This window comes from Heloderma suspectum, chromosome 11, assembly GCF_057233095.1.
Source record: "Heloderma suspectum isolate Gila_16-S chromosome 11, 16-S_ref, whole genome shotgun sequence".
NCBI classification, from domain to species: Eukaryota; Metazoa; Chordata; class Lepidosauria; order Squamata; family Helodermatidae; genus Heloderma; species Heloderma suspectum.
The window spans coordinates 19,339,340-19,364,215 of record NC_139468.1 but is presented as its reverse complement, the minus strand read 5'-3'; the positions used below and the strand labels follow the sequence as shown (position 1 = coordinate 19,364,215).

The window sequence follows — 24,876 nt, the reverse complement described above, 5'->3', positions numbered from 1 at the left end:
CCACAGCCAAGAGTTTTAATTTCTTTTGCTTTGATTAGAAATTTGGCACCAGGTCCCAGGTCACAGGTCCACATCATGATTGACTACTCAAGGGTAGCATGGGAGATAGTAACTCTATCAGCGCAAAGTGTCGCAAACAACCTGAGCTTCGATACCAAGGTCAGAAATTGCTTTGTTTTGTAGGGCAAAAAAAAAGGAGTTGGGGTATCTTCTCTACTCTTGTTTTGACTTGTCGCTCGCTAGTCTAATCTCAACCTCCGGCCTTGTTATAAAACAAAGCTAATAGTAGAACAAGCGCACTTGGTTTATGGGATCAACAAAAAGGTTTGCGAGGCATTGGTTGGAGCAAAAAGCCCTGTGGAGTTGTCAGCCTCTTCCATACTTCTGGCTTTTTATTTTCAGCCACAGCACTCTAGATTGACTCGGACTAGATGATTGTGGAAACTCTGGATCCAATGCAGTATAATATCACTAGGGTGGTATCGGAGACGATGCCAGCAGCCACTGTGCCTCTCTTACTAGTCATGGGCTTCCTTTTCCTAATATGGACATATGAAGAAACTTCATCAATCCCAGGTAAGTTATTTTGAAATCTGATGTGTGAGATGGCCCCTAATTTTCACTTTGGGGAGAAAAATAGGTGAGAGAATCCCCCCGCCCCCACCCCCCAAGGGAGGTTTAGACATGGCAAATCATGATTGTTACTGTAAGTAAGGATAGCATTGAATCCCATGAGGCTGGGCTTTATTTTTCAATTACAGATCCAAATAGTGTTGACAGAGGAAGTGAAAGTATGTTGCATTTTTAAGGCTTTAAAAAAGTCCTCCCTCTCACATGGTGTCCCATTATACAGCAATCCTTCCTTTGTCACGTTACATCTTCTTGTCCTCCCTTCATGTCAGACCTATGCAGCATGGTCCTCCGTGTGTCTGCTCAGAAATCCCTCTGAGTTCTGTGGGATGTGCTCCCTGGTTCACACTGATTTGGGAGGAAACCCCATTGAATGCCATGAGTAGACACGCTTAGGATGGCACAGTTAGTGCCTTATTTCTAAATTAGATTTATTTACATCAGTATTGCTTGAAGTGTTGGCTTATTTGCCATGTGTACAGCCTCTAAAACAGCACAGCACAGTACAGGGATCAACAGTTGATTCCAGTACAGTACTGGGATTAACTGATAATATGTAGACAGCAAGAGAGAGGGCATATGTGATCACATTAATGACTGCTTGGTGAAAGGTGCCATTATATAGCATGGCAATCCCTCTTTTAAAAAAAAAGCCTCGATAAGGCATTCTTTCCAGTTTCAGAACTTTAGCACACTTGATTAAATCTAATTTATATGACTGAGACATAAAGAAGGTCTTTGTCATTCTTCACCATGTACAGGCCATATTCCAGCAAGAATTTAATGCCAGCTAAGAAAGAGGGTTCCCACTGAGTGCAACACTAGTCAATGGGGGGGGGATTTGGTTTGGCAATAACGGGTTGAAAGGTGCCCCCCACTTTTTTTTTTAAGGAGCCAGCTTTTAGAGCATTCCCATTTGGATATTCTTGTCACAGTGATTCAAGACAGGGGCAAGGCAGAAAGTAGAATGGGACCAACTGGTAGATCTCTGGGAGATTTGCAGTAGATCAGCAAGAGTTTCCCACTCCTAATGGCTTAACAGTAGGAAAAACAAAAAGTATTTTCCCCCTCCTAAATTAGGTTGTTGAAATCAAGAAAGCGGGGGGGGGGGATTGGAGTAGATTTGTGTGTGAAGGGATCTGTGTGCGAGGCTCCAGTTCTGATAGTGAAAACAGATTCCTGGACCGAGCATGTGCTTGGTGGCATGGTGTTGTGCAATTCTATATCCACCTTCCTGTCTAGATAGACGTCTGCCTCCGAACCCGGAGGCAACCGTCTATCCAAAGCAAGGCAGGAGAGGTACAGGGAGGATTGTTCCCTCCACACCTCTCCTGCCCTGCTATTTTCCGTTAGACAGCTGTTTTTGGCTGTCTAGCCGCTGGGGGGCCGAACGGGAGAGGAGGCTGCTGTACAACACATAAGGTGTGTCATACAGGCAGATCTGCTCTCCCCACTCTGGAATGCCCCCAGCCCCGCCCCTTTTCAGCCACTCCGTGCTCCTCTTCAGAGCACGGAGGACGGGGCTTCTCCGCACTGCCTCGGAGGCAGTGCGGACATGGCAGGAGGTCAGTTTTCCAGGAACCGACCTTGGAGCGTGGGCTCCAAGGTCGGTTACTGGCCAGAAAACAGCATATCCTATGGCCATCTAGCCGCTGTCTAGTGGCCATAAGATTGCTCCCTGAGTTACTTAGTTTGCTCCTGGCTCCAGCTGGTGGATCTTGGGGTTCTAGTGAAAAAACAAAGTCAATCCCATCTGCCTAAAGCAGCCTTCCCCATATTGTAATGCGATGTAAATGTGCCATACGATAAAATAAAATAAAATAAAATAAGCCTTCCCCAATCTGGGGTCTTCCCGATGTTTTGGACTACAATTGCCATCAGCCCCAGTCAGCATGGCCAATGGACACGCATGGTGGGAACGGTCATCCAGCATATCTGGATGGCACCTGGGGAAGAGTTCTATTTTAGTGATGGGTGAACAAGCTATCTTTGCGATTGCAAGGTTTTCCAGACACCACTGTGAAGCTCGGCTCACCTCATTTCCAGCGCTCGATTGCACACCCAAATGTACATTTTTCCCCATACACTAAAGTGATTTTTCAAGTGTGCATTTTGACAGTGCGCATTTTTCAAACGTGAATGCCAGTTTGGGAAATTGCAAGATTTTCACTCACGATTGCGAAGAGGACGTGTTTGCAAGCTTTGCGAATGTAAATGAAATTCTTGTGCATCTGTACTCTTTTTGGATCAATAGAAAACAATGAATATTAAGAAACCGGTTGCCAGGGCCTTCTTGTTCCTGCCCTGCTCATGGGCTTTCCAGATACACATGGCTAGCTGCTCTGGGAGGCAGGATGCGCCACTAGAACAGCCTTCCAGCAACCAGGTGCCCTCCAGCTGTCTTGGACTACAACTCCATTGGCCATGCTGGCTGGGAATTATGGGAACTGTAGTCCAAGGCATCTGGAAGCCTGCACTAGATGGACCTTGGGTCCACTCCAGCAGCAGACCAAGCTTCCATATGCTATGATCTTTTGAAATCTAAGTCACTAGACCAGCCTTCTTCCCCAACCTGGAAATCTAAGTCACTAAACTACAAATCCCAGGATTCCTGACCATTGGCAATGCTGGCTGGGCTGATGGAAGTAGCAGATTACTAGAGACTTTCAATGCAATCCTATACCAATTCACAAGTAACTCTTTGTGCCACCCCCTTTTCTCTTTTCCCCCCTTTCTCTCTCCCTCTTTCTGGCATCCCCCTCTCTCCCTCCCTTTCTCTCTCCCTCTTTCTGCCACCCCATGTTCTCCCCCTTTCTTTCCCCCTTTCTCTCTCCCTCTCCCTGCCATCTCTCTCTCTCTCTCTCTCTCTCTCTCTCTCTCTCTCTCTCTCCCCCTGCTACCCCTTCTGTCTTTCTCTTTCTCTCTCTCCCCCTCTCTGCCATCTCTTTTTCTCTCCCCCCTTTCTCTCTCCCTCTCTCTGCCACCTCCTTCTCTCTCCCTTCCTCTCCATCCAGCAGTGGACTGCCAGGAAAGGGACAGATCGCTCTTGCCAGAGATCTGAAAAGATCATAGGGCTTTTGAAATTAGGCTGAAGATCACATGAACTGAGGCTGAGGACTGCAGATTGCCCACTCCGATGGCCTTGTAGGCCCCTTCCAACCCTACTATTCTATGATTCTATGATTCCTGGACTAAACGGTCCCTTGGTTTCATCCATCAGGGTTCTTCTTACATTATGAAGAAAACCCAGTGAGAAAGGGAGGGTTCAAATCTTGACCTGCAGTTTTCTGGTACTGCAACATTATCTATGTCATACCAAATTCAGATCTGAATATGTCCGAGTCACATTCACCCCACACCTTGTTTTTCTAAACTTATTTTAAAAAATGTAATTTTCAGGGAATATCCCTCAACTCACAAGACTGTGAAATGGGGTGCATGTTCAAGGTCTTATATAAACATGAGTGATGAAATCCACCTTTTTCTCCTATCTCATTTTAGGGCCTGGCTACTGTATGGGAATTGGCCCCCTTATTTCTCATGGGAGATTTCTCTGGATGGGAGTGGGCAGTGCCTGTAATTACTACAACAAGATGTATGGTGAATTTATGAGAGTCTGGATCAACGGAGAAGAGACCCTCATTATTAGCAAGTAAATCTCTGATCTCTGCACATCGGGGTGGAGAAGGGCAGCCGGTCTTGGAACCTCTGGAGGCTGGTGGCTCCTGTGTCAGTGGGGGAGTGAATCCGCTCTTGGTTCAGTCAGAACCAAGGTGCTGAACCTGGTAGCAGTTCACCAGCTTCCACTGCTTATAACTATCACCAGACTTTTGGCTCTGCTTTGATTATTCTTTGCTAGTCTGTAGTGAAGTGACGGCAATATTTTCATTGTGGCCTAAGGGAGACAGCACCACCACCACAGTAGGACTTTGGGGCAGAGTTTGGGGGCCCCATTCAGCAGAATGAGCAGGAGGGTCCCTCAAAACACAGCAGGGCTGGCTTCCCACATGTTGAAGCAAGTCAAGTGATGCACATTGCCAGCTAAAGATGCCCCCCGCTCCCCCCGACATAAGACCACTAAGTCCAGAGTCTAAAATGATGTAACTGCACCACTGAAGGGAGACAATTTCCTTAAAGGAAAATTAAAATAAAATCTTCTCCACATGTAAAGAACACCAAGAAGACAGAGGAGGAGGAGGAGGAGGAGGAGGAGGAGGAGGAGGAGGAGCAAAGAGGAGAAATGCCAGTGTGGTGTAGTGGTTAGAGTCTTGAAGTGGGATTTGGGAGATCCGGGTTCTAGTCCCCACTCGGCCATGAAGCTCACTGGGTGACTTTGGGCCAGTCACTGACTCTCAGCCTAACCTACCTCACAGGGTTGTTGTGAGGATAAAATGGAGAGGAGGAGAACCATGTAAGCCTCCTTGGGTTCCTTGCAAGAGGTGAAAAGGCGTACATGGTCCTCTTTCTCCCCCTTTATAATGTATACATCATCATCATCATCACCATCATCATCATACACTCCACCTGGTCTTCTGGGGTCACCAGCTTTTGAAGTCGCTCCAGGAGCTGTCCCTTTAACAGATGTTTGATGTGTCGTAGCAATTGGTCGTAGGAAGATAGGAAGGCACCTTATACCTGATTAGACTTATTGTGTATTGTGACCCTTGTATCATCTACTCCAGGGGTAGCCAGAATATCGCTCAGGATCTCTAGGTGCTTCGCAGTAGATCAGGGAGGGGTTCTGGCTCCAAATTGCTTAGCAGCAGCAGCAACAGCAGCAGCAGCAACAAGATCTTTTCTACCTAAATTAGGTCGTTGAAATGAAGAAAGCTTAGGCCAACTTGGAGTGGACTTTTGTGTGAAAGGACTGTAAGCTCAGTCCAGTGCTGGTACTAGAAACAAATTCCTGGGCTCAGAATGTCCTCAGAAGCACCCTGTTTTTTGTTTTGTTTTTAAAATTCTAAGTGTACGTCTTGTGCACCTCTTTGGTGGATCTTGGGGTCCAGAGGTCTGGATTGGGACCCCAGGCAGGCCAGATTCGGCCCTCGGGACTGCGGTTCAGCACCCCGGCTGTAGAGTGTGATAGTCTCCATCCCCAAACACAGGGGTTTTTTTAGCATGCAGTTGGGCACAAAATGTGCAGTTAGGGAAAAATATGCAGTTGGAAAGCTGATAGCTGTGCAGTTGGAAAATGGGGGAAGACAGACTAGCATTATGCATATGTGTTTATTAAGAACATAGATGATGCGGAATGTCAGGGATGGCATGTAACACAAATTATATAAGGGTAGAATGCACTCAGTTTCCATACTTAAAGCAAATTGCTCAGACCATTTTAAAACAAGTTCTTCTTTTTGGCCGAACCTCCTCTTCTTCACCTTCATCTTTGAGGTAGTAATACTTCATCGCATCCTTGTAAATACCCTTAAAGTACTTCTGTCTTGCACCCTGTGTTCCTTCTTCTGCAACCAGTGCAAACTGCTGGTCATAGTTAACCCACAGTACCTGGTTTGCACATAATGGCAACCCACGATTCAACAACAACCCACGATTCAATGACAACTCATCGTCAACCCATACTCAGCCCATACTCTGTTTTGTTGGTACGTGCAAACCTTTAAAGCTACATTTAGCTCTATGCCATGGAAACCTTCAACTGCTGATTTCTGGCATTTTTTGCATAGCAAACCTCTGTAAAGGCCGCGTGACAGCCTCTTCCCTTTCTCCAAGCTGAGGCTCTCATCACGGTGACATTTTTAAGCTTCTAGCTCCCTCTAAAGGAAATTCACTTTCACTTTAGTTTAGTGTTCTTGCTGATATTCGGAAACATCATAGCAGCACAGCAGCCAAACAAATAGCGAAAGTGAATAAAATCTGTATTATGCAATACAGATGTTGTTGTTTTAAATTTAATTGTATATACAGTCTTTCAAGAAATGTTTTCAAAAGTTTGCACTGTAATTATAAAAAACACACGTATTACAAATAGCATTAGATTGCATAAAAGCCATTATAATTTGTTCTAAAATCCACTCTAAAGGAAACTTCACACCAAGGCAGTAATGAATAGGATTGCCAACTGATCTAATGAAAAAAACCCTAGTCTGCTCCTGTGCCTGTAATGTCGGATTTGCAGAAATCAGCAGGTGATATGGTTCAGGAAATGGATATAAACCAGGGTTGGGCAACATGTAGCCCTCCAGATATGGTTGGACTGCAACTCCCATGGTCCCTCACCATTGTCTGTGTTGGCTAGGGCTGATGAGAGTTGTAGGCCAAAACATCTGGAGGGCCGCAAGTTGTCCACCCCTAATATTAACATTATAACCTGCTAATGTATTGGTTAATTTTTATTAGTGTAAAACATTTTTACACCACCTTTCATTGACTCAGATTTCAGGGTGGTGCACAATAAAGCAGTGGCATCCATAATTTTTAATTTAATTTAATTTTAAATATTTTTAATTTTAATTTAATGTAATTTTAAATTTTTATTTTTATTAATTTAAAACATTTTATGGCACCTTTCATTGAATCAGATTTCAGGGTGGAGCACAGTAAAACAGTGGCATCCATAATTTTTAATTTTAATTTAATCTGATTTTTATTGTTATTAATTTAAAACATTTTATGCTGCCTTTCATTGATTCAGATTTCAGGGTGGTGCATGGTAAAAACAGTGGCATCCATATCCCAATGGATTGTAACAAGAAGCAGCAAATAAAACCACAAAACAAATGCAGAAACCTTATATACATCAGGAGTGTCACTCCTCAGGCCCACGGGCCAAATCTGGCCACCTGGGTTCCAAGTTGGCCACGTGAGGTTCCCCAGCTGGACTTGACCTCTTTCCCCCTGTCTGCTGGTCATTTGGTGGTTTCCTGGCTCCTCCCCCCACCCCAATTTTAACAGGTTGAACTGGGTCTCCTAAGGCTTAATTACCGGCAGTAAGAAGTTTCAGTTAAAATATGCTGGTATTTTTCATATTTTGTCCCCACCCCCTTTGCCTCTGGCTCCACCCCCTTGCTTTTGGTCCCATCTCCTTTCAAATTTGGCCGCAGCCACCACTGGAATGCGACCCATGAGAGGTTCTCAGAAATTGAATTTAGCCCTAGAGCTGACAGAGGTTCAATACCACTGTGAAATGCCAGAGTAAAATGTATGGTGAAATGCCAGAGTAAATCAAAATGTCTTCACTTGGTGCCTGAGATAAAGTAGATACAATCCCTTGATACAACGTTCTTTTCTTCCACTTCCTAGATCTTCAGGTATGTTCCACGTCATGAAACACAGTCACTACATCTCTAGGTTTGGGAGCAAGCTTGGCTTGAAGTGCATTGGCATGCATGAAAACGGCATCATATTTAATAATAACCCAGCTCTCTGGAGAGAAATTCGGCCCTTTTTTACCAAAGGTAAATGACATAACTTCAGCTCTTACTAGGGATGTTGGAGAAATGCACAATGGAATCAAATGAGTTTGGGTTTCTATGAATCCGACCCACAGATTCCAGAGCAGACTGGCTTTTCTTGAGTCGCACAGACTTGATGACCGTTGTTTTTTTACTTTCTGGAATTTTATGCAAATTTAGTCAAAGAAGAATACATGAAATAAAAAACACCAGCCAAAAATATGCATTTCCCCCATAGGATAAAGCATGAAAATGCACGGGGGGGGGGATTTCTGGATTTTGTGGGGGATTTGTGCGTTTTCGCAAGTGCAGATCTGTGCAAATACAGGACATTGGGGAAAAAATCAAATTCCATCAATGAGTGGATGGCAGAACAAAAGGCACTTGACAATCCACAAAACACAGATTTGGTTTTCATTTAAAAAATAAGTGGGAGGCTGGCATCCTGCCAAACAAAGGGCTGCCTTCTTGCTCCATCTTTATTTGGGCTCAAAAGAGTGGGTTTGTGTTTTGGATTTTAGAAAATCTGCACATCCCTAGATCTTGCTACTGCAACATGGAATCTTTTTTTGTTCTTGATGTATGGCATATGGCATGTCAAATATGTATACATATGTATGTACATACATACATATACATACATAATTATGGGACATGGAGTTACTGTCATGCCAAAGAGCAATTGCAGGTCATAAGCCTTGCAACAGGAAGTACTTCTATTGCATTTCCTGTTTGGGTACTACCGCTGGTGGTCCAAGTGACATCTGGAAGTGATCCTAATCCAAATGATCGTGACTCATTCAGAAATTCTAACCCTCAAACTTGAAGCAGATGATGCTTTGGTCTCATTTGGAGTATGTGTTTATATTGCAAATCTCTTTGGCCCAGTTCAGAGAACCTTCTTCCACTATGTGTGGTGGAGGATTTCCACTTCCCACTTAGTGCCGCTGCCCTCCTCTGAGCCCACAAGCCATTCATGTGTGGATGTAATGTTTCAGGGCCTTCATGCATACAGTCCAATTCACATAGGCCCAGACTGCATGGTTGATCTTGGGATTTGATCCGGGAATTGACCACGTGATCTGGGCCTACATGCGATGGATTTTAGACATTGTGACACTCTTGAAATCTTACACCCACACATGAACATCCCATGACCTCAGATGCAGGGCAGGTGCACTGGGTCGTAGGGTGGCCATGTGTCCTCTTTTACAGAGGGCAGTCCTCTATTTGAAGGCAATCCTGTCCAATTAAGATAAAGAGGAGGGACCCTGAACACTGTTGCCCATCAAGAGTTAGCCCCTGAACAGCAGACCGAAAAGGCAGGCACACAGGTCACCTGGTCACAGTCTCCTGCACTGTGGTGAGATGTACTGTATTTCTAGTTAAATTATGATAATTATTTCTAAATGTCCATCTATACATATAAGTTAGCATATGGATTTTAATGCAAATCACTGTCCTCATTTTTTGTTATGCATTTCTCTTTGGGGCAATTCATAAGTGGCCACCCTAGTGTGGGGCGGGAAGGTACACTCTCACTCCCCCAGATACATGGTGAAGAATGCTTTGGCTAACCTGGAGTGCATCATGAAAGCCCTGCTCAAGTCACTGAAATAGATCATCCAGATGGGGCTTAAGAGCATGGTTAAGTTTAATGACCCTATACATCTGTAAGTTCAAATCAGACAATAATCTTATTATTAATCATATTAATCCACTTGTGTTAATATTCAGTAGCCAAGGTATACCGACGATTTTGAAAATGTGAGTTGCATTTCGGGTTCCTGTGGCTGGTAACCAAAACTGTAGCCTTCTTTTCACGTGGCTTGCATTATCTCTGTTGTTTTAAAAACTGTATGTAAGACTGGTGTCTTCTGTGTGGCGGCCATGTGCCCTCAGACACCTCTCTTGGTGCCCACTAGGCTCCTGTCCCTTCTGATTTTTTTCCCCGTAAGATTTGGTTTTCATTTAAAAAATAAGTGGGAGGCTGGCATCCTGCCAAACAAAGGGCTGCCTTCTTGCTCCATCTTTATTTGGGCTCAAAAGAGTGGGTTTGTGTTTTGGAACTCAGAACCGACCTGTGGCTTGTGCTTAGATTCTTGGGCAAATTACTTTTCTTTCCATCTCACCAATTTGCCTTCTGGGAAATGAGTGTTTTGTGACTGATCATGCCCACCATGCCAGCTATTTTATGAATGGGTACCACCCTCAATGGCAGCCATTTTGTGAGAGCACCCATAATACTCTCTCAAAATCCCAAATGTGCTCATTGGACCAAAGAGGCTGGGGACCCCTATTGCAAGATGTTATAGTTCTGTGGCCTCTAATGAAGTAAGTTAATCAAAGGAGTCTAGTGGATATTGAACAAAGTCAATGTTCCCATTGCATTTAAAAGACACAACACACAACACAACCCTTCTCTTGGGTGATCCTTACCAAAATGCAAGCATGTTCTTTGCAAGCGCACTGCCCATTCATTTCAAAAAGGGCCTTGCTTTTGATGAAGCTAGGCCAAAGCGTCTAGGGTTTTAGTGCTGAAACTTGCAGACCATAAGGACATTTGTGAAATTTCAGCCCTGTCAGGCCCGGGTCTCGTGCGGATGATAGCCATTTGCGTCGAGTCAACAATTGAACACCTGGAATGGCTAGAGGAAGCAACCACTGAGCTCAGATACATCAACACCCTGAATCTTATGAGGTGCATCATGCTGGACACTTCCAACAAACTTTTCCTTGGGATTCCTCTTGACGGTACTAAACTATTACTCAAAGGTTCCATAATCATTCCAAAGTGCAGAAGTGATGGTGGATCTTTACATAGCCAAAACAGCACCACCAAAGCCCAAGAGGGAGGTTTAGGGGAAGGCTTAGGGGAAGCCCAAGGTTTGCGTGATGCTTCTGAGTATATGTGTAGTTCTTCAGCCTTCACCACTGAGGTACCCACAACCAATGTCTGACATTAAGGGGAAGAGGCTTTCCAGAGCAAATGGTCTTTTCAGGTACATGTGTCACTGTAAAAATGATATGGTCCAACACAGACATTGCCTAAGTATATGAAATGGGGTGAGAGGAAAAGGTTTATCTGAAAATATCAGCTGGAGATTTTCTACCAGGCCTCTCTGAATTCCACCCATTGTGTTCTGGGATGAGGCATTTTAATTGTGTTGCCAAGCGAATGCAACACCTCCATGGGCCTTGCATGGGAGAAGATTATGTTTATATTTATGAAAGTTTCTTCCCCCCCCCCCCCAGGTAAATAGGACTAAACAGTGCTTGTGTAACAAAATGCTGCTGACAACAACATACTACGAAGGACAATATTTGGATCACTGCTAGCTTTGGGTTTGGGAGGGCCCTTGGGCAAGGCACCCTCAATGGCCCCCCTCCCTCAGTGAGTCGACCTTCTCACTGCTAGTGACACCAGCTGCCATTGTGCCTCCTCCTCTTTCTCATCATTGCTACCCCTTGCTTGCTTGGCTGGCAGAGAGGGAGTGAGCAAGCAGGCCGTGGCATCTCCTGCTCCTCCTTCTTACAACCACCGTTGTCTGGGCTAGAATGAGAGGCAGGTGAACAAGCAGGTTACACTGGTGAAGAGGAGGAGGAGGAGGAAGTCCAGCGGGCTGTTGCTAGTGGGCGCCTGCTGGGGTGTGGACCTTAGGCAGGTGTGCAAACATGCCTGAGCATGATTGTTCAGTGGTGAGGGAAAGGTAGTCTCTCATGCTCAGAAGCACTCACTTCAGTTATTTTTGTGTTGTTTTGTTTCAGGGATAGCTTCCAGCATCTGAGAGAGGTTTCAGGGGCTGAGCCCCATAGTAAAACCTGGAAACTGAGGCCCAGATGTTGTGAATAACCATGTCATTACGGGAGTGAGGGGTGGGGAGAGAAACCCAGAAAAGAAGTTAAATTCCATCATAATTGCTTGGCCATTACAGGGAGTGAAACTGCTGCCCCTCCCAACACCGGCATGTGTAACCAGGGCTGGCCCAGTCATAAAGGCAAACTCAGTCACCGTATGGGTGCCTGGGGAGAGAGACCATGATCCCCTCTACCACACAGTAATTTCTAAATCAGGGGTGGGCAGCATGTGGCCTCCACAGCCCACCAGTGCAGCCCCTGCCCACCACCCCAAAATTCAAGGGGATGCCAAAAAACTCTCCCCCCCCTATATCCTTATATGGAGCACCGAAAGAGTCAAAATTAGCCTGCAAGCAAGCTAATTTTGGCCCCTTCAGTGCCCCGTAGCAGCTCCAGATGCCATTTTGTTTTTATTTTTTATTCCCTCTGCAGGTTTTTAGTACCTGCAGGGGGGTCCAGGGAGTAAAAATGCCCCCAAACCTCTCAAAGTTTCCCAGCCCTATTCTACCCAGATGACTACATGAACAAGGCAAAGGGGTGCAGGAGACAGAGGAAGAGGCAAAACTCCTCAGAATGGAGAGGGAAATTTTATTTCCAGTATAGGACAGCTATAAATAACCTCTTCTGGATTTCGTGCTGCCTTGCTCTTTTCCACAAGCATTTTGGAAGGTAGAATCATAGAGCTGGAAGGGATCACAGAGATCATCTAGTCCAACCCCCAGCCAATGCAGGGAATCCACCATTGCTGTTGTTGTTATTATTATTTCCCACCTTTTCCCCAATACTGGGACTCAAGGCAGTCCCATTAAAAACTTATACAGTTAAAACCTATAAATAGAAATATACAAAAGTTAAAAATATAATTAAATCAATGATAATATTAAAATGATATAAAATAGCAAAATTTTAAAAGACAACAAGAAATATAAACCATTGTATCCATCCATCATATATTATTGATGGGACTATGGCATCCCTGATAAAGTGGCCATCCAGCCTCTGCTTGAAAACGTCTAATGAAGGGGAGTCCACCAGCTTCCAAGGCACTTTACTCCATGGTAAAACCACTCATACCATCAGAAAGTTCTTCCTATTGTTCAGTCAAAGGGTGCTTCCAGACTAGGCTTATATTCTGCAATTGCCCTATTTCAAACATGGAATTTTACAGGGGGCAGAAGTCATCGAACACCATTTCTAACCCAGAGCTCCTTCCGCCTTTTTTCTTACCAGAAAAAAAAAATCCATCCAGGAGGGGGGAAAAACAGAATAGGTGCACAATGCCTTTTGATTAATTGTGATGGGAGCCCTCTGTCTAGAAGCACCCCAAATCCCCTTTCCTGTAACTTGAAGTTGGTTTGGGTCCTAACCTCTGGTGCAACAGAGAACAAATATTTACTCAGAACTAAGCCCCACTGAGTTCAATAGGGCTTGCTCACCAGAAAGTGTGTGTAGGAGCGACAGAAAACAAATTTGCTCCATCATCTACGTGATAACCTTTCAAATATTTGGAGAGAGATGTGTTGTGGTGTATTCTTTTCACTTCTGTATTGTATTCTTTTAGTCAGAATATTTTATTGTATTTGACTACTTGCCATTACAAACACACACACACACACACACACACACACACACACGCACACACACACACACACACAGCTTAATACATTATGCAATGATAGAACATAAACCTAGATCAAGCAAACAAATCATCTGCACACTCAACTGCAACAGCATTCAGAATGACTACATGAAAACGTTTTGCAGCCGTACCAAGCAGGGCTGTTTTGTGGGTAACATAAGGATCACAATCTGACACTACCCAGCAAATCTTCACATAGGTACTTTTACCCTGTAAAGATGCCAAAATCTGTCCCAAGAATCTCTCCCTGGGGTTTTGATATAGATGGCAGTAAACAATGTGAGGTATCCTCTACCTCTCCCAGACCACAGATACAGAACTGTAGGTTTCTTGGTACATTGTATTCTGTTAGCTTTTCTAATCCACCCAGAGAATGTTTGTTATCAGGCAGATAAGAAGTATAATAACAGAAGAAGTATAATAAATAAATAGGTACAGAGGAAGCTGCCTTAATGAATCAGACCATTGGCCCATCTAGCCCAGTATTGTTGACCCAGACAGGCAGCAGCTCTCTGGAGCTGTGGGCAGGAATTTCTCCAGCCCCACCTGGAAACGCTGGGGATCGAACCTGGGACCTTCTGCATGCAAAGCAGGGGTTCTACCACTGAGCTCCAGCCCTTCCCATAGCCTCTTCATTGTCCCTTCTCTAGGCTAAAGGTACCCAGGTCCTTCAAGCTTTCCTCATAGGTAGGTGGTCCTGTAGCGATGCTCAGCCCATGTGACTGTGGCTCACTTCTTTGATTGGCCCATATGGAGTAAACTGGATGGTGCATTGTGGGAGTTCCTTCCCAATTACATCTCTCTGTCTTATTCTTTGTCCATATGTTCTTTCAGAAAAAGCCATCGTGCTTAAAATTCAAAACTACTTTGATGCATGGCAAGCACTTCTGCTGAAACCAGACATCTTCTTTAAGATTTCCTGGCTGTACAAGAAATATGAGAAGTCTGTGTAAGTAGCAGTAGGGAGCATTCCTACTATTATGGTTATGCTGCTGTGCTGAGAATGCAGGAAGTGGCTCTTCCCCGGTACCGAGGCTGGCAAATGTGTGGCAAGGTTGCCTGGACTTGGCTACAGAGCCGAGCTAGACCTCTGGTTTGCAGGAAGAACTGTGTTGCATTGCACTATGACCCTGGGTGCTTGCTTCTACACTACCTCCATGTCTGCTCAACCTGTATATTGGAAAATAAACAAATTATGGTATCAGAGGTCTCCAATGCACTCTCTTGCAAAGGAAGCTGACCCCATAAATGGTGAAGCACAAACTTCTTCTTCTTCTTCTTCTTCTTCTTCTTCTTCTTCTTCTTCTTCTTCTTCTTCTTCTTCTTCTTCTTCTTCCTCCTCCTCCTCCTCCTCCTCCTCCTCCTCCTCCTCCTCTTCTTCCTCTTCTCCTCCTCCTCCTCCTCCTTTTTTACTGCGACCACAATACAAGAAGACAGGCTCCCAATTTCCTATAGTCATTAATTTCATCATACATTAAAAAAAATACAGGGGCTATGAAAGCTCAGAACAGAAATTAGTGGAATCTTCATGAATATGCCTTTAGACAATATGACCTCTTTTACAGAGGACAGTCCTCTATTTGAAAGGCTGCCCAAGTAGTGTCCTTTATTTGAAGGCATCCTCTACTTGAAGGACTGTCCTCTCCAAGTCCAGCTTAAAGAAGGGAGAACAGGGACCCTGAAGTCACCCATCAGCAGTTAGCACCTGGACAGCAGACTGAACAAGCAGGCACACAGGTCACCTGATCAGTCTACCCCCCTATGAAACTGTATTTCTATTTAAATTGTAATGATTTCTAAATTTACATTTATGCATGTAAATTTTATGCAAATTTGTGTCCTCTTTTCTCCCTTTTTGGTGATTATCGTCCTGTTTATTTGGCAATGCATAACTGGGCACCCTATCTCTGTGTATCTTTAGGGCTCTTTACCATTACATTTCTGTCTACAGCCCTGACTGTTTTCCCAGGTTAATCTGCAAATGGCTGAACTCTCTCTCTCTCTCTCTCTTTCTGTCACTCTCTTTCTCTCTGGTTGAGTGTGGATTGTTGTTGAACCATGGGTTTCGTGGTTCAACAACACATTAACCCACAGTTCAACAAACAACCCACAGTTCAACAACAACCCACACTCAACCACTGAGTGTGTGTTAGCATGTTGTGTGAACAGCCCGTGTGTGTGTGTGGGCCCCACTGCAGTAGATGGGTTGTCAATCCCTTCCTGTTCAGTTGCTCTGTTAGTTGAAGCATGTAGACCAGTTCTGATGCTTACACACAGGCACAGAAGCATCACAGATACTTAGTGATGAACTGGATTCCTTCTGTTTCAGGAAGGATTTGAAAGAAGCAATTGAAATCTTAATAGAGCAGAAGCGACAAAAGCTTTCCACAGTTGAGAAACTGGAGGAGCACATGGATTTTGCGTCGCAGCTGATTTTTGCACAGGTAATATTTGACATGGAAAATCCCTCCCTCCAAATCAGATTTTCTTGCTTTCATAGGAAGCTACACACACACACACACCAGATCAAATCATTTGTTCATCTAGTCCAGTATTGTCTCCCCTGACTGGCAGCGGCTTGCCAAAGGCTCAGAGAGAGCTCTTTCCCTGATCCTTTTAACTGGAATTTCCAAAGATGGAACCCAGAACCTTCTGCATGTCATGCAGGTACTCGTCTACCTAGCTATGGTTCCTCCCCATTCTGTGACTGAGCAGATTACTCTATTTGTTCCTGGTTTGTCCACTGCAAACACCACCAGCTATTGGTCACTTGATGGACTCCTGCCCTAGACTCACTGCCCTACTGAGTTTATTTTTCCCACATTGAAATCCCAGGTTGGGCTGATCAGAGTTTGATTTCACAATGTTGTTGACACCTGAGTTTGGTAGTCACTAACTGCCTGGTTCAATTTTACAGAGCCGTGGGGAACTAACTGGTGAGAATGTAAACCAGTGTGTTTTGGAGATGCTAATAGCTGCTCCAGATACTCTCTCAGTGACTCTATTTTTCATGCTAGTGCTGATTGCAGAACACCCTCAAGTGGAAAAGGCAATGATGAAGGAAATACAGACTGTGATGGGTAAGTATCCAATGACACTCACTAAAAGAGAATACTGATTTTTTAATGATTGAATTTTTACTTTCAGTTGGAAAAGATCCAACCTATTAGTGATCCAAATGCCTTTTTAAAAAAAATCCCACTGAATACTAGGCTTGCCAATTGGCCAGGATTAAGAATGGATTGATCAGCTCTTGTGCCTTTAACAGTAGCTTGATGTCCAGAAACCAGACTGAATTACTGCAGTGTTCTCTCTGTGGGGCCTGGAAAGTTCAATTGGTGCAAAATGCTGCTGTCACATTGTCTTCTGGCACTCAAAGGTCAGAGCATATAATCCCAATCTTGAATTTAGAGATGCTCTCAGAAGCTTAAAAATTCCAACCATCTGTAAACCAGCAGCCTGCTTTACGTGGTTTCATTAGTGTCAGTTTTCATTTTGTGGCTGCCATTTAAAGATGGCATTAAATTGCTGTATGGGAGAGCTCTGTTGCCATGTGATGCAGCATTCACTTTCTGTGATGGAGCACTGTGGATTGAGTGACTGTTACAATAACAGCACAAGTGGTCTTAAACAAAACAAAAACAAGATATTTTAAGGAAACAACATTTAAACAGCATGAATTTGGCAAGGTGACCCCTAACAGTACTACTTGGAGCTGAGTTCCTCAATCAGCAGTCCATGTGATATATATTTGCTGGGCTGTATCAGTTCAATAGATTCAATGTTTGAATGTTCCCACACATAAAAATGTCTCTGTGTATATATAGCCTATCAAGAGGGATGTTCAACTCTAGCTTTTTCTCTGGCATAGTTTTCAATGTACAGGGAATTTTTCAGCATGAGGGAACAGTCAACCACTAAGGATAGGGGAGAAATTCATTCAGTTCACATGTCAATGCAAATTCACCTAGGGTGCAATCCTATGGACTGAACTCAGGGATTCCCAAGATCCTACGCCCTGCCGGTCTGATGTACGCAGAGCAGAAGGAGGGGTGGAGGTGATTCAAAATGCATTATATTAGGAAAGTTGCTTGCAAGAATGCATAGAATGCATAGAAAAATGCATGTATTAGGAGAAATGTGAACCAAAATGCTTATGAATTTTCATGAAAACTTTAAAAAAAATTCTCGGAGATTAACTGAATTTAAGGGACAAACTGAACTTAACGTTCTTTTAATTTTTTTAATTATGGGATTTTATTATTTTATCTTGCTGTTCACTACTCCGAAATCTTTGATGTAGAGCAGTATATAAATGTTGTAAATAAATAAATAAATAAATAAGATGGGAGAAATCCTCAAAGTTTGAAATGAATCAAATTTAAGACTGAAAAATGAGAAACTAAAAGAAACTGAAATTGACAGATGCATCCATCCTTATCAAACACACAATTCTCATCTGCTATCTGAAGTGTATAGTCTAACAATGGCAGCATGAAGAAAGGATGCTCGCTGTACATTCTGTTTCTTAGAAGCGATCAGCAAGACTCATGATTTGATTTTTTAAAAATACTAAAACAAGCAAACAAAAATTGATTAAAAAAAAATAAGAAACTGAAATTTTACCACATTCCAAATCTGTGTCATTCCAGGCACTCTGTCATGAGGCAGAGTGAGGAAGCAACCTCAGGTAGCGGATTTTAACAGGTGACAAATTCAGGTTGTTAATATTGTATTTTTACTGCTAGATATGAGGAAAGACACTTCTGGCATTTTCTGCCTCGTGTGCCCAAATAATGTGTCCGGCTCACCTGGACTTGGGTGGGTGAGGGTCATCATTTGCATCTCCCTTGGGCAGCAAAATGTCTTGCGTCAGCCCTGTTCCTGCTCATGCTTAAAGGTGATAGTATCAGAACCCGGAGACCACCTGCTTTCCTTGCATACTCCTTAATTCAAGGTGACAGAGAGGTCCAAAGCGGTGACATGCCGAAACTCAAAGTGGTTGAGAATTTTATTCTCGAGAGCATGAGATACCAGCCTGTGGTGGACCTGGTCATGCGTAAAGCCTTGCAAGATGACGTCATCGATGGCTATCCTGTGAAGAAAGGAACCAACATCATTCTCAACCTCGGGCGCATGCACAAGCTTGAGTTCTTCCCAAAACCAAATGAATTTTCACTTGACAATTTTGAGAAGGGTGTAAGTTTTTCCCCACTATATATCTTTATATGTTGTTTAAGGTTTTGCTTCAATATGGGAACAAAGATTTCTGCAATCTTATCAGGGACAAGCCCTTCTCTAAAACAACCCCCCAGAGTGGGCTTCAGCACCCAGTAACTTTGGGCAGCTGCTGGGGACCAAGGGCCCACAACTGACCTTTGACCTGAGCCCCTCCATTTTCAGCACTCTCATGAATGCGGAGGCACATTGGAACTGCAGTTCAAATTTCCTACAATGCCCCAGGGCACCCCTGACATAGCATCACTCTGGGGCATTGTGGGAACATTTAAGTGTGTCTCCAAGCTGCTGCAGCGCTCATCACAGCAATGCTGCTTCTGCCTGTTGCCACTACCCACTATCAGATATGCCTGCCAGGGTTCATGGGGGTGGGGGCACCAACGTAAGAGGGGACCACCAGAGGTCACTATGCTAAGGGCCCTGAGAGGAAGTTGTAGTGTTCCTGCCTATTTACCAGTGAGAATTCCTTTTCAATAAGGCCTTTCCCACAGCAGGCAACACCTTCAACCACACCCTGTAATGTTGCCACCAGGGCCTTTACCTCAGGTCCAACACCTTTATTGAGATGTGAGGACACACTGGCTTTTATTTTGACCTATATTATTCTCTTCATTACAATCTCCTCACTATCTCTCTCTTCACAAGCTGTATTCAAACTCTTCCCTATCCAAACCCTATCCATTCCCTATCTCAAAACTCTACAAGCCCTATCTAAACTCCACAAGCACAGCTCCCTGTTTATCCATCACACACCATTTCACTCCCCCACTCACTCACTCAATCATGTCACATATGCAAATATGCCATGCCTCCTGTCACTCATACCACTCTCACTCTAGATCTACTTACCGTAAAACATAGTCATAACATTAATACACATATATAACCATAAATTCATTACACACACACACACACACACACGTGTGACATCACAGAAGTCAGCTTTGCTCCAGCCATCATGGGTGGCTGGCACCCACTGGGGGTGGTGGGACCGTGGGCTAGGAATGGGAATTCCCATAAAGTTCGGTTCAGTCCGGTCTGTGTTCTGCCATTCTGTCTCTGACGTCAGGTCTCTCCCACTGACCCACCCCCCTGCTGACCCTCCACCCACCACCAATAAAGAGAGAGGGGGGAGAGAGATGCCAGCACATGCCGGGCCAGGCACCCCTCACATGAGGAGTGTCTCTGCCAGGTAAAACCCTTTACTCCAGAGTGGTTCAATTTAATTCAGTGATACTATGCTGTAGTAAGACTGTTGGGAATTGTGGCAAAAGTCATAGCAGATATCTACTATGATAATTGTATCTATCTCCAAGGGCTGGAACTGAAAATAGAGCATCTCAGTGGTGGGCAGAGCGGAAAGGGTGCAGCCAAAGGCAAGAGGGGTGGGGCCAAAGGTAAATGGGGTGTGGCAAACATAAATGGGGTGTGACCAAAGGTAAAAGGGGCATGGCCAAAGGCAAAAGGGGTGGGGCTAACATACCAGCTTCCTGCCAGTAATTATCCCTTAGGAGAGGCATTTCAACCTTTTCAATGGGGAAAACTGCAAAAAAAAAAAGCGGGGGGGGACCACTAAGCAGTGGTGGTTGAGGGGAAAGGGCTGGCATCAGGGGAAGGAGGCATGACCATCTGGAGAACCCTGGAAGGCCAGATTGGGACCTCAGGAGGGCAGGATTTGTCCCCTGGCCCTGAGGTTCTCCACCCCTGGGGCAAGGGGTTTCTTCCTCATAAAATTCAGTCTAGTGGACATAGACCAGAGAGGATCGAATCCCATCTCAAAGTACATGGTTGAAGATTGCATGTGTGTCCATCAGGAAAACACTGCAGAAAAATAATTTTGATGCAATCATGCATGCAATCACATCAAGATTGCTTTATTTTTGGCAGGGTCTGATCAATGACTACATGTGGTTTGGTAACACAGCAGCAAACTTGTTGTTGTTGTTGTTCAGTTGTTAAGTCGTGTCCGACTCTTCGTGACCCCATGGACCATAGCACGCCAGGCCTTCCTGTCCTCCGCTGTCTCCCGGAGTGTGCTCAAATTCATATTCATTGCACTGGTGACGCTGTCTAGCCATCTCATCCTCTGCCATCCCCTTCTCCTTTTGCCTTTAATCTTTCCCAGCATCAGGGTCTTTTCCAGGGAGTTTCCTCTTCTCATTAGGTGGCCAAAATATTTGAGCTTCAGCTTCAGTATCTGTCCTTCCAATGAGCATGCGGGGTTGATTTCCTTTAGGATGGACTGATTTGACCTCCTTGCAGTCCAGGGGACTCGTAAGAGTCTTCTCCAGCACCACAGTTCGAAGGCATCAGTTCTTCAGCGCTCAGCCTTCCTTATATTCCAGCTCTCACAGCCATATGTTGCTACTGGGAAAACCACAGCTTTGATTATACGAATCTTTGTCAGCAAGGTCATGTCTCTGCTTCTTACTATGCTGTCTAGGTTTGCCATAGCTTTCCTCCTAAGGAGCAAGCACCTTTTAATTTCACGGCTACAGTCACCGTCTGTGGTGATCTTGGAGCCCAAGAAAATAAAATCTGTCACTGCTTCCATTTCTTCCCCTTCCATATGCCAGGAAGTGATGGGGCCAGATGCCATGACCTTAGCTTTTTTAATGTTGAGTTTCAAACCAGCTTTTGCACTCTTCAGTTTCACCCTTAGATCCTCTTCGCTTTCTGCCATGAGGGTGGTATCGTCTGCGTATCTGAGGTTGTTGATAATTCTCCCAGCAATCTTAATTCCGACCTGTGATTCATCCAACCCGGCGTTTCTCATTATGTACTCTGCATATAAATTAAATAAGCAGGGCAACAATATCCTTGTCGTACTCCTTTCCCAATTTGGAACCAATCAGTTGTTCCATGTCCGGTTCTTACTGTTGCTTCTTGACCCTTGTACAGGTTTTTCAGGAGACAGGTAAGGTGGTCTGGTACTCCTTCCTCTTTAAGAATTTGCCACAGTTTGTTGTGATCCACACAATCAAAGGCTTTAGCGTAGTCAATGAAGCAGAAATAGATGTTTTTCTGGAATTCTCTTGCTTTCTCCATAATACAGCGAATGTTGGCGATTTGATCTCTAGTTCCTCTGCCTCTTCGAAACCCAGCTTGTACTTCCGGTAGTTCTCGGTTCACATACTGCTGAAGCCTAGCTTGTAGGATTTTGAGCATAACCTTGCTGGCATGTGAAATGAGCGCAATTGTACGGTAGTTTGAACACTCTTTGGCATTGCCCTTCTTTGGAATTGGAATGTAAACTGACCTTTTCCAGTCTTGTGGCCACTGTTGAGTGTTCCAAATTTGTTGGCATATTGAGTGCAGCACTTTAACGGCATCATCTTTTAGGATCTTAAATAGCTCAGCTGGAAGACTGTCATCTCCGCCAGCTTTGTTGTTAGTAAAGCTTCCTAAGGCCCACTTGACTTCACTCTCGAGGATGTCCGGCTCAAGTTCAGTGACCACACTATCATGGCTATCAGGGACATGAAGATCTTTCCTGTATAGTTCTTCTGTGTATTCCTTCCAGCTCTTCTTAATCTCATCTGCTTCTGTTAGGTCCCTGCCTTCTTTGTCCTTTATCATGCCCATCTTTGCACAAAACATTCCCTTGAGATCTCCGATTTTCTTGAAAAGTTCTCTAGTCTTTCCCATTCTATTGTTTTCCTCAATTTTTTTGCATTGTTCATTTAAGAAGGCCTTCTTGTCTCTCCTTGCTATTCTCTGGAACTCTGCATTCAGTTGGATATATCTTCCGCTTTCTCCCTTGCTTTTCGCTTCCCTTCTTTCCTCAGCTACTTGTAAAGCCTCATCAGACAGCCACTTTGCTTTCTTGCATTTCTTTTTCTTTGGGATGGATTTCGTTGCTGCCTCCTGAACAATGTTACAGACCTCCGTCCCTAGTTCCTCAGGCACTCTGTCTATCAGGTCTAATCCCTGAAATCTATTCCTCACCTCCACTGTATATTCATAAGGGATATGATTTAGGTCATACCTGAATGGTTTAGTGGTTTTCCCGACGTTCTTCAATTTAAGCTGAAATTTTGCAACAAGAAGCTCATGATCTGAGCCACAGTCAGCTCCAGGTCTTGTTTTTACTGACTGTATAGAGCTCCTCCATCTTTGGCTGCAAAGGACATAATCAATCTGATTTCGATATTGACCATCTGGTGATGTCTATGTGTAGAGTCACCTCTTGTGCTGTTGGAAAAGAGTGTTTGCTATGATCAGCGTGTTCTCTTGGCAAAACTCCATGAGCCTTTGTCCTGCTTCATTTTGTACACCAATGCCATGCTTGCCTGTTATCCCGGTGATTTCTTGACTTCCTACTTAGCATTCCAATCCTCTATGATGAAGAGGACATCTTTTTTTGGTGTTAGTTCTAAAAGGTGTTGCAGGTCTTCATAGAACCGATCAACCTCTGCATCTTCGGCCTCAGTGTTTGGGGCATAGACTTGAATTACTGTGATGTTGAATAGTTTGCCTTGGATTCATACTGAGATCATTCTATCGTTTTTGAGATTGTACCCCAGTACTGCTTTTCCCACCCTTTGACTATGAGTGCTACTCCATTTCTTCTAAGGGATTCTTGCCCACAGTAGTAGATACAATGGTCACCTGAATTAAATTCGCCCATGCTTGTCCATTTTAGTTCACTGATTCCCAAGATGTCGATGTTCAATCTTGCCATCTCATGTTTTACCACCTCCAGCTTACCTTGATTCATTGATCTGACATTCCAGGTTCCTAAACAATATTGTTCTTTACAGCATCGGATTTTCTTTTCACCACCAGACACATCCACAGCTGAGTGTCCTTTCGGCTTTGGCCCAGCCGCTTCACTCTTTCTGGCACCACTTGGAAATTCCCTCTGCTCTTCCCCAGTAGTATATTGGACACCTTCCAACCTGAGGGCTCATCTTCCGGCATCATCTCTTTTAGCCTTGTGATATGTTCCATGGGGTTTTGTTGGCAAGAATACTGGAGTGGGTTGCCATTTCCTTCTCCAGTGGACCACATTTTGTCAGAACTCTCCACCATGACCTGTCCGTCTTGGGTGGCCCTGCACGGCATAGCTTATGGCTTCACTGAGTTAAGCAAGCCCCTTTGCCACAACAAGGCAGTGATCCATGAAGGGGAGCAGCAAACTACACACCCTTTATTATAAATAAAGCTGGAACTCAGGAGGAGCAGAATGCAGGGAAGAGTATTTTCTAGGTGGAAAATAAAGGCAGGGAAAGGGGATGAAAAGATCTCTCCTAATGTTTCATGGATTTTGAGGGGATTTCATGATGAACATTTTCAAACTTTATTTGAACTTCCTTTGACAACTTTGTTTGTTTTGACCAATGATTTTGTGCAGGTCCCCTATCGATACTTTCAACCCTTTGGATTTGGTCCTCGTGGCTGTGTTGGGAAGTTTATTGCCATGGTCATGATGAAATCAATCCTGGTTACTCTTCTGAGGAGGTGCAGCATCCAGACTCTGAAAGGCAAAGGTCTTAACAACATTCCAAAAAACAATGACTTGTCTTTGCATCCAAATGAAAGGCTGCCACTGCTGGAGATACTTTTCATACCAAGAAGTAACATGGGGAAGAGTTATCAGGATGAAGAAAACAACCCATGAAGTACCAGAAAACTGATTGGTTGGGCTATCCTAATCCAAGCTGATTGGTTGGGCTACCCTAATCAAAATTGATTGGTTGGGTCACCCTAATCAAATGAAAAACTCTCATCCATCCCAGGTGCATCCATCCATTCACTCACTCAGCGAAGCATTTTGTTGCTCCAAACAGGTTGTCGATGCAGGTGGTTATTTGATAGAACTCAGGTCCTAGATGGGAAACTATATTTGAAGCATACAAAAAAGCCCCTCTGTTGATAGTAGTAAATAATCATGCACAGGAGGATCTGCAAATATCGGTACAAATTGTCCTGTTCATGTGGAATTATATGATGGGTAATCCACTCTGGCAGAAGCTCTAAAGAACCCAGCATTTCTGCAGGTGCACAGAGATGAGCTGGGACATGCAAGAGAGATCAGCAGCAGCTGATCATTATTTAATGATTTTTTGTGCCAATGTTCATTAGGAAGCAGAAATA

General features: G+C 44.2%; 1 protein-coding gene across 1 annotated transcript; it reads left to right on the top strand.

The window, feature by feature from the left end:
• Positions 1-431: 431 nt before the first annotated feature.
• CYP19A1 (cytochrome P450 family 19 subfamily A member 1) lies at positions 432-24,400 on the top strand. The gene is made up of 9 exons (XM_084816375.1): positions 432-576; positions 4,132-4,282; positions 7,891-8,045; positions 10,620-10,796; positions 14,374-14,488; positions 15,869-15,983; positions 16,457-16,619; positions 18,497-18,738; positions 24,134-24,400. Exons 1-9 carry the CDS (start codon positions 432-434, stop codon positions 24,398-24,400), a joined length of 1,530 nt encoding a protein of 509 aa, XP_084672501.1.
• Positions 24,401-24,876: the final 476 nt, after the last annotated feature.

What these genes read in the sequence shown, in the direction of transcription:
- CYP19A1 (XM_084816375.1), top strand. Translation starts at nt 432, where the DNA reads ATGATTGTGGAAACTCTGGATCCAATGCAGTATAATATCACTAGGGTG. An exon ending in AAGAAATATGAGAAGTCTGT is followed by an intron (nt 14,489 to 15,868) that starts GTAAGTAGCAGT and finishes CTTCTGTTTCAG; the next exon opens with GAAGGATTTGAAAGAAGCAA. An exon ending in TTGACAATTTTGAGAAGGGT is followed by an intron (nt 18,739 to 24,133) that starts GTAAGTTTTTCC and finishes GATTTTGTGCAG; the next exon opens with GTCCCCTATCGATACTTTCA.